At 50.9% G+C, this 9,134-nt stretch overlaps 1 protein-coding gene across 3 annotated transcripts; it reads left to right on the top strand.

Annotated features, from left to right (window-relative positions):
* Nucleotides 1–2,243: 2,243 nt before the first annotated feature.
* Nucleotides 2,244–8,825, top strand: GLYCTK (glycerate kinase). Of its 3 annotated transcripts, none has more exons than XM_015593628.2 (6): nt 2,244–2,913; nt 5,115–5,530; nt 5,778–5,929; nt 6,468–6,643; nt 6,972–7,521; nt 8,154–8,825. In XM_015593628.2, exons 2-6 carry the CDS (start codon nt 5,154–5,156, stop codon nt 8,465–8,467), a joined length of 1,569 nt encoding a protein of 522 aa, XP_015449114.1. In that variant the 5' UTR covers nt 2,244–2,913; nt 5,115–5,153; the 3' UTR covers nt 8,468–8,825. The 3 variants fall into 3 exon arrangements, with proteins under 3 accessions (XP_015449114.1, XP_015449111.1, XP_024906580.1); XM_025050812.1 differs by lacking the exon at nt 2,244–2,913 and adding an exon at nt 2,925–3,192; XM_015593625.2 differs by lacking the exon at nt 8,154–8,825 and having other exon boundaries at nt 2,246–2,913; nt 6,972–8,108.
* The last annotated feature ends 309 nt before the right edge of the window (nt 8,826–9,134 follow it).

The following is a 9,134-nucleotide window of genomic DNA, read 5'->3' as shown; positions in this document are numbered from 1 at the left end:
GAGAGAGGTGCTCAAATTTACACTCCTTTCAGCAGTATGGGAAATGTAATTACAAAAGCAGAGTAAGTTTTCCACCCTGAAGAATCACTTCTTATTCATCACAGCAGCTACAGCATTTGGCCTACATAAGTACTCAGGAAATGTCTGTTGAGTGATGGAGGGATGAATAAATAAATGCATGGATGAATGCAGACAGCTTACTGTAAGCAAGTAAAAACTGAAATTTTAAGTATTTACAATCTCCCCACATCTAAATAGAGCAGATACTCCTGAAGGTGTCTTTGTTTGGATGATGGGGTGGAGAAGCATTTGGGAGCAGTTGTTAGGGAATAAAAGATCCTCTATTATAAAGGGAAAGAATAATCCAGGGAGACAGCTAGGAAGAGGAAGGAGAAGTTCGTGACAAGAGCAGAGTATGGTTTGCAGACCTATGGAAAGATATAGCAGATGGTAAATGGAACCGGTGTGAGAAATGTCTTTTTTTTTTAAATTAAATATATTGGGGTGACATTGGTTAATAAAATTATATAGGTTTCAAGTGTACAATTCAATACTACATCATCTGTATATTGTATGAAATGTGTTTTAAGATTTTTAGCAAGTCAATTTTCTGTGAGAAAGTTTTTCCATCTCAGTACCAGGAGATGGGGAACCAACAAGATGAATCTGTACAAACAAATCTTACTATAGCAACCCTTATCCTCTATTAGTTTCTGCCACATATTTATTTTCCTACAATTTACTGCCCCTAGAAGCTCAAACCCCCTTTGTCTTATCCCATCTCCATAATTCATCACTCTTTGCTAAAAATGGTATATTCTCAGGCCTAGTGGCTTCTTTGGGGTTTTCATTTCATTTCTATGAGCCACCCCTCCCCTGCCCCACCATATGCACATGAAATAAACCTTTCCCTCCTCTGATTAAACTGTCTTCTGTCGGTTTAATTTGTGGGGCCTCAGCCACTGAACCTAAGACAGTAAAGGAAAAAGTATTTTCCTCCCCATCCACCATCTTTGTCTACATATCCAATTATTTCCTTGGAATGAAATTGCATGTCACATTTTGACAGTGATCTTTATTGCCAAAGTGCACTGAAAAAGACTGTAGACATATTCGTGCCCACTATCCAGGTATGTGTAAGCTTGCTGACGAGCCCATTGTTTTCTTAGATCTAAATTCCACCACTTCCTGAAGCCTCTACTTCCACTTACCACCATCTCTTTTCTTTTTGTGAAATCCTTTCCACCTAAGGTCTGCAGTACTTTGTAGCAGAGCATTTGATTTTCTTAATTCATTTTAAAAAGATGAAGAAATGCCAGTTTCAATGTGTGCATGGTCTTACGCAAAGCAGTACAAATATAAATGTGAATTAGACCAAGTCACCACCTTCTAGGAGCTCACAGTCCAGTAGGTATCCAAACCTTCCTGCTGTTAAATGCATCTTGTGAGTTGCTGTGCGGTAGGATGGGGACTTAAAAAAATTGGGTACCATTAGTTTCCTGCTTATAATCTGACAGAATAGCACTGTCACAGTAAATGGTGTCTGTTTATGAGTCTCTAAAACTAAATAATGAGAGAGGTGCTCAAATTTACACTCCTTTCAGCAGTATGGGAAATGTAATTACAAAAGCAGAGTAAGTTTTCCACCCTGAAGAATCACTTCTTATTCATCACAGCAGCTACAGCATTTGGCCTACATAAGTACTCAGGAAATGTCTGTTGAGTGATGGAGGGATGAATAAATAAATGCATGGATGAATGCAGACAGCTTACTGTAAGCAAGTAAAAACTGAAATTTTAAGTATTTACAATCTCCCCACATCTAAATAGAGCAGATACTCCTGAAGGTGTCTTTGTTTGGATGATGGAGTAGAGAAGCATTTGGGAGCAGTTGTTAGGGAATAAAAGATCCTCTATTATAAAGGGAAAGAATAATCCAGGGAGACAGCTAGGAAGAGGAAGGAGAAGTTCGTGACAAGAGCAGAGTATGGTTTGCAGACCTGTGGAAAGATATAGCAGATGGTAAATGGAACCGGTGTGAGAAATGTCTTTTTTTTTTAAATTAAATATATTGGGGTGACATTGGTTAATAAAATTATATAGGTTTCAAGTGTACAATTCAATACTACATCATCTGTATATTGTATGAAATGTGTTTTAAGATTTTTAGCAAGTCTGCTCTCTGATTTGTGATGTAACTCCCTCCCCCACCTCTCCAAGAAAACATAAGTAAAAGCAGTGTGCTCTACTGTGTCTTTGGAGTCTGGTCAGAACTTGTCTTTTGAATGTGTAAAGGCATCAAGCCCGTCTCACCGTGGCCACAAGGTGAGAGCCTGGACATTGAAGGAGACCAAGGATCATTTGTATTTACACGCAGCTTGTGTTCAAGGATCAGAGAACTGAACTCTCTTGCTGAGTCACAGCTGTTATTTGGTTGCCCAAGGGGGAGTGGGAGGGAATACCAAAGAGTGACTGTGGGATTACAGCGATGGGGACAGGCGAGAATGACTTAATCTGGCTCCAGAACAGGCGGGTTGTGGGGGAAGTAGTGATTCTCCGCGCCGTTTGAGCAAACCAGTACCTGACTTAACAGGAGCTTGGAATGTATCTGCTGACTGCCTGGATCGCAAAGGATAAAAAAGAGGACAGATCACACGAATCAGTGAAGTGGGAAATATTACCCCTATTGTAGAGACTAAGAAACCGAGGCGCAAACTGACTCTACCCGGGTTTCTCGGCGGTCAGGGCCCAGCCAATCTCAGTTTTCACTCGTTACCCCTGGGCCCCTCCCACCGCAACCAGCAGCCGGCAACGCAACCCACCCCACCCACCTCACACTTCCGGATTCCGCTCCTCCCACCAGATAGTACTTCCGGCCTCCTGCCGATGGCCGCGGCAGGGAACTGTGGGACGGTAAGTCTGCGCCGCGAAGGCCCTTCGAAGCAGTCTTTGGGCCGGACCACAGAGAGTCCAAGTGGCAAGGGGGCGTTATTTCTCGGGTCACCACTGGGCATTACACGGCAGCCATTTCCCTAAGGCCTGAGGCTCTGGCCGACGGTGACGTCACTTCCGGGAGCCTGTGCTAGCAGTGAAGGCCGGAAATGGCTCTAGCCCCACTTGGCGGCTGGGAGGAGTCACCGCAGATCTTGGACTCCGGATTTCACGCTGGAGCGCCTGGGAGTCTAAGAGACGGTATCCTGATTAAAATTGCTGGATTTAGCCAATAAAAATACAGGACGTCCGGTTAAGTTTGAGATTCAGATAAACAATAAATAATATTTTAATGTAGACATGTCCCAAATATTCTATGGGACATACTTATATTAAAACAATTCTTAATCACTATTTTGTAAACCTGAAACTAATATGCCAACTGTACTTTAAAAAATGTTGTTTAAGCAAAAAAAAAGTCCTTGTTTTTCTGAAATTCAAATTTAACTGGATGTCCTGTATTTTCTCTGTCAACCTTACCCTTGAGCACCCTCCTGCCCTGGGCTCTGGCATCCAGTAGGAAGGCTGGATCCTCTAGGCCTGTGTTCATCTGGGAAATAAGTACAGAGTTCATCCAGGCTGTCAAAATCAGCTATTACTAGATGTTAAGATACTTTTAGCTCCCAGCTTAATGAGGACCAGCCCCAGGAGTCCCCCCGGCAAAAGCTGGGCTCATTTTCAAAGTTCCCATTGCAGTGCCCTGTGTTCCCTTTCACATTCGGGGTGGAGCAGTGTTGGTCTCTTAAGGGAAATATGAAAACCAGCAGGCTAAGTGGCCAAGGCTAGAAGTTGCCAGATTTTTTGAGGGATAAATTGGTGTTTGGGTCCAGGTTTTCTGTGTTAATAATGGATAGCTTCAGAGAGCCCACGGATGTCAAGGGAATAACATTGGTCTTAATCTCATCCCACCTCTCATTTTGCAGATGAAGCCTAGTCAGAGAAATGGAGCTCCTCAGCCACTTAAAACCTGTGGTAGAGCTGGAGGCTGATTTCCAGCCTCTTTTTCCTGCTGTGTCCACACTTGCTGCTGCAGTCAACTGACAGCATTTTTTATGGGCATTTATTAAAGTAGATGCCGTTTTAGAGATGACTCTTTGGGGCTTGTTTGTCCTTAAACTCCTATACAGCCTCCTGACCTTCACCCCAAGGATTCTTTAGCCTTTACCCTGCCCAGTGGGGAAAATGATTATTTGGGCTCAGCTGTGGGAGCCTGGCCTGTGCTTGCTCCATCCACTAGGCTCTCACTCCTGTGGGTGGTGTGACCCAAGACTTGTTATGTTGGAGCCAAAGGCATGTTCTTGGCAGGGATTGGTCTGGCCAGCCATGTAGGTTGAAGGGTATCTTTCTGTCTTGCAGATTGGGTCCCATGGTACATGGCCTCCTGCGGTGTCTGGGGACTTTGTAAAGTTCCACCATGAGCCAGACTTTGCTGCCACTTCTGATTTGAACTTGAGCCTCTTGTTGGACTGGCCCTGAGTGCTTGGATTCCTCAGGCTGTGTACCTTAAGGATGTGCTCTGAGTCTGTCTCTCAGTGCTCTGGCAAGCCCGCAGCTTCCTCACACAGACCTATCTTTCCCAGGCTCCCCAGCCCAGACCTATAAGTTAATGAAATAGAGCAGGCTGGAAGTCAGTAGTTTTGGCTCAGTTGATGGGACAGTCAGCAGCCTAATGGCAACAGAAATGATGAAGAGGCACGGAAGAAATGCCAGAAGGGGGCGTTGCCCCTGGGTGAAGGCTCAGAAGTGCTTGGGGGTGGAGAAGGGGCAGGGCAAGAGTCAACTGATAGAATTGCTCCCTCTGTGAATGATTAAGTCTCAGCCAAAAGGGGTGACCTATGAGGAGGGCTCAGCTACCAAGACCTTTGGACTTGCAGCAGAGCATCCAGAGGGCCGGCGTGTGGCCTGCAGAAGAGGAGGACGTGGCTTGGTGGCAGGCCTGGGCTCCGAGGACTGGAGTGCGATCAGGCTGCTGTGGGCCTCAGGAAGTCTCCTGGGACTGGCAGATGGTCCGTTCTTATAGCAGCAGCTGTGGAGTCCACTGGTCCTGAGCCCTCAGGAGTGGCTGTGGGAAGCCTCCTGTCTCTACTCTTGCAACAGCCTCACTAGTGCTTTCTTCCCCCTAGGCAACCATGGGTGCCAGGTAAAGCTGAAACCAGTGGGGCATGGCTGCAGCCCTACAGGTCTTGCCTCGTTCGGCCAGAGCCCTGTTGCGCCCACTTCTCTTGGGGAGCCCAGGGGCACGGCTGGCCAGTGGCATGGCCCTGGCAGAGCAGGCTCGCCAGCTATTTGAGAGCACTGTGGGTGCCGTGCTGCCAGGCCCCATGATACACCGGGCACTGTCCTTGGACCCCAGCAACGGGCAGCTGAAGGTACAGGACCGGAGCTTTCAGCTGCAGCAAAACCTTTACCTGGTGGGCTTCGGCAAAGCTGTGCTGGGCATGGCAGCTGCAGCTGAGGAGCTACTGGGCCAGCATCTTGTGCAGGGTGTGATCAGCGTTCCCAAGGGGATCCGTGCTGCCATGGAGTGCACTGGCAAGCAGTAAGGAGCATTGGTAGGGTGGGGGGCTGCTCTCCACTATTCATCTGGAGGGGAACCTGGGCCCAGACTTAGGCTGGATCAGGGCCTCCCTTCCTCGCCAGCTTTTTTCTCCTGTGTCTGGCCTGGCTCCAGGATGGGTGTGACCAGGCATCCTTGTTTATGTTCCTCTCACCTATATAGCTGGGAAATCAGGTGGGAGGAAAGGGGCCCACCCTATCTCTTGCTGTCTGTTCTTTTTTTTCCTCAGGGAGATGCTGTTGAAGCCCCATAGCCGTGTCCAGGTATTTGAGGGTGCAGAGGATAATCTGCCAGACCATGATGCTCTGCGGGCTGCACTGGCCATCCGGCAGCTGGCTGAAGGTCTCACAGCTGATGATGTGCTGCTTGTGCTCATCTCAGGTATGGTGCCAGATTGGCTCAGGACAGTTGGCAGAAGATAGGTGGTTCCAAATATCAGATCTGAGCCTCTAGGGTCACAGAACAGGAGAGGCAGTGAGGAGCCTGGGTGGCCCTGGGCCAGTTGTCTGGCCTCCCCTGAGGTATGAGGTCCTCCCCTCAACTGAGTTTGTTGGCTGACCATAAGAGGGCACACAGGGAGTATTGCAAGGAAAATGTCACTGCTGTTGCTGCTGTCTGTACTAGTATTACCTGGGGCTAAACCCAAGTCTCTAGCCCCCATGGAGCCCTTTCTTTGGTCTTCTGCTGTCCCTGTCCCCGTCTTACCCCCTATTCCATGTTCTTAAGGAATAGTTCTTCCAATGCCTGCTGAGACCTGGGCTACCCGAAGGCAGGGCAGATGCCTAAGATGCCTAAGTTGTGGTGACTATGCACATATCCATTGCACGTCCACACGGGAGCACTGTAACCCCACTGTAATCCCTGGGTGGGGAAGTGTCTTTGCGGTCCCCTCTGCCTGAAGTCCTCACTATCTCTGCAGGTGGGGGCTCAGCCCTGCTGCCTGCCCCCATCCCACCCGTCACACTGGAGGAGAAGCAGACACTCACCAAGCTGCTGGCAGCCCGAGGAGCAACCATTCAGGAGCTGAACACCATCCGGAAGGCCCTGTCCCAGCTCAAGGGTGGGGGCCTGGCTCAAGCTGCCTACCCTGCCCAGGTACATGAGTCACTTCTTCCCCAGGCAGCCCTGGGCTGGTGGATGCAGGCCCACATGTACCAGGAAGACGAAAGCCTAAAACAGTGTACAAATTGCCAGGGGCCTGGTATGGGAGTTCACAGGGCCTAATAAGAGGGGTCTCCAATAGGGTGAGGGGGGATCCATGTGGCCAGGTGTTCCGCAAACCCACTTGAGAGGAGTTAGAAATGGATGAGAAAATACACCAGGTGGTGTAAAGGTGTATCAGTACACAGAGGGCAATTTGTCCTCATAGCTCTGAGGCGAGGACCATGCGTGACTGAGCCTTGCCTCTGCAACCCCCCTCCAGGTGGTAAGCCTGATTCTGTCAGACGTGGTGGGGGATCCTGTGGAAGTGATTGCCAGCGGCCCCACTGTGGCCAGCGTCCACAACGTGCAAGATTGCCTGCACATCCTTAATCGCTATGGCCTTCGTGCTGCCCTGCCATGTTCTGTGAAGACTGTGCTGGCTCAGGCTGACTCTGAACCCCGTGGACCACACACCTGTGGTCACGTCCTCAATGTGATCATCGGCTCCAATGTACTGGCACTGGCTGAGGCCCAGCGGCAGGCTGAGGCGCTGGGATACCGGGCGGTGGTGCTGAGCTCAGCCATGCAGGGTGACGTGAAAAGCATAGCTCACTTCTATGGACTGCTGGCCCAAGTAGCTGGAGCCTACCTCACCCCAGCTAGGGCTGGAGTCTCTGTGGAGGATGAACAACTCCATAAGCTGGCAGCTGAGCTCCAACTCCCAGACATACAGCTGAAGGAGGTTCTGGAGGCCATTGCAGGGGCTAGGGGCCCCGTCTGCCTGCTGGCTGGTGGCGAACCCACAGTGCAGTTGCAGGGCGCGGGCAAGGGTGGCCGGAACCAGGAACTAGCCTTGCGTGTTGGAGCAGAGCTTGGACGACGGTCACTGGGGCCTGTTGACGTGCTGTTTTTGAGTGGTGGCACTGATGGGAAGGATGGGCCCACAGAGGCAGCTGGGGCCTGGGTCATGCCTGAGCTTGTCAACCAGGCCACCACCGAGGGCCTGGATGTGGCCACCTTCCTAGCCCACAATGACTCACATACCTTCTTCCGCCATTTCCAGGGTGGAGCCCACCTGCTGTACACCGGGCCGACAGGCACCAATGTCATGGATGTCCACCTCCTGTTCCTGCAGCCACGGTGATAGCATAGGTCATGTTTTGGGTATCCAGAGGAGGTCTATAGGGCAGGGTCCTGGGGCAGACCAGAGTCGTTCCCCAGGGTCTCACCAGGCCTTAGGAACCCCTCCTCTTCTTGGCCCAGGCTGTGTGGTTGGCCCTCATCCCTCCCACCCAGGGCCTCTGTTCCATGTGCATTTCCCAACCAGACTGGCTGTCTTCTACTCGTATTTTCAGCCATGGCAGCAGGTACCTGAGGACCAGAACACGTCCTTCGGGCAGTTCACAGTTGTCCCCAGGCATCCCTTCTGCACCCCCAGTGCAGTTGCAGGGCGCGGGCAAGGGTGGCCGGAACCAGGAACTAGCCTTGCGTGTTGGAGCAGAGCTTGGACGACGGTCACTGGGGCCTGTTGACGTGCTGTTTTTGAGTGGTGGCACTGATGGGAAGGATGGGCCCACAGAGGCAGCTGGGGCCTGGGTCATGCCTGAGCTTGTCAACCAGGCCACCACCGAGGGCCTGGATGTGGCCACCTTCCTAGCCCACAATGACTCACATACCTTCTTCCGCCATTTCCAGGGTGGAGCCCACCTGCTGTACACCGGGCCGACAGGCACCAATGTCATGGATGTCCACCTCCTGTTCCTGCAGCCACGGTGATAGCATAGGTCATGTTTTGGGTATCCAGAGGAGGTCTATAGGGCAGGGTCCTGGGGCAGACCAGAGTCATTCCCCAGGGTCTCACCAGGCCTTAGGAACCCCTCCTCTTCTTGGCCCAGGCTGTGTGGTTGGCCCTCATCCCTCCCACCCAGGGCCTCTGTTCCATGTGCATTCCCCAACCAGACTGGCTGTCTTCTACTCGTACTTTCAGCCATGGCAGCAGGTACCTGAGGACCAGAACACGTCCTTCGGGCAGTTCACAGTTGTCCCCCAGGCATCCCTTCTGCCAAGCTCCTGAGCCTGTTTTTTCTGGGGGTGAAGCAAGAAGGACTGAAAATAAAAAGGACCACACTATGGAGTCTCGATGCATCTTCCCTCAGAGAAGGGACTTGCAGGGACCCGCTGGGGAGGGGAGTTGGGTTGGAATCCAGCCACAGCACCTGATAGGCGTTCCTCACACTCTCTACAGGGCACACTTGGCACTTGTTTCACTTAAACAGGAACCTGAGAGGGTTGAGCCTGGCTCCAAACACACTCGTTGTGGGCAAGCAGAGACCCCAGAGAGGACAGGCCTAAGGACTACAGTCCATGGGGTGTGGGAGGGACTGGCTACCCAATCCACTGTGACTCCCCAGTGGCGTACCTGCCATGGTCTCCAGCCTCTGCC

Source organism: Pteropus alecto, unplaced genomic scaffold (genome assembly GCF_000325575.1).
Source record: "Pteropus alecto unplaced genomic scaffold, ASM32557v1 scaffold75, whole genome shotgun sequence".
NCBI classification, from domain to species: Eukaryota; Metazoa; Chordata; class Mammalia; order Chiroptera; family Pteropodidae; genus Pteropus; species Pteropus alecto.
This window is presented reverse-complemented; position numbering and strand designations above follow the sequence as displayed.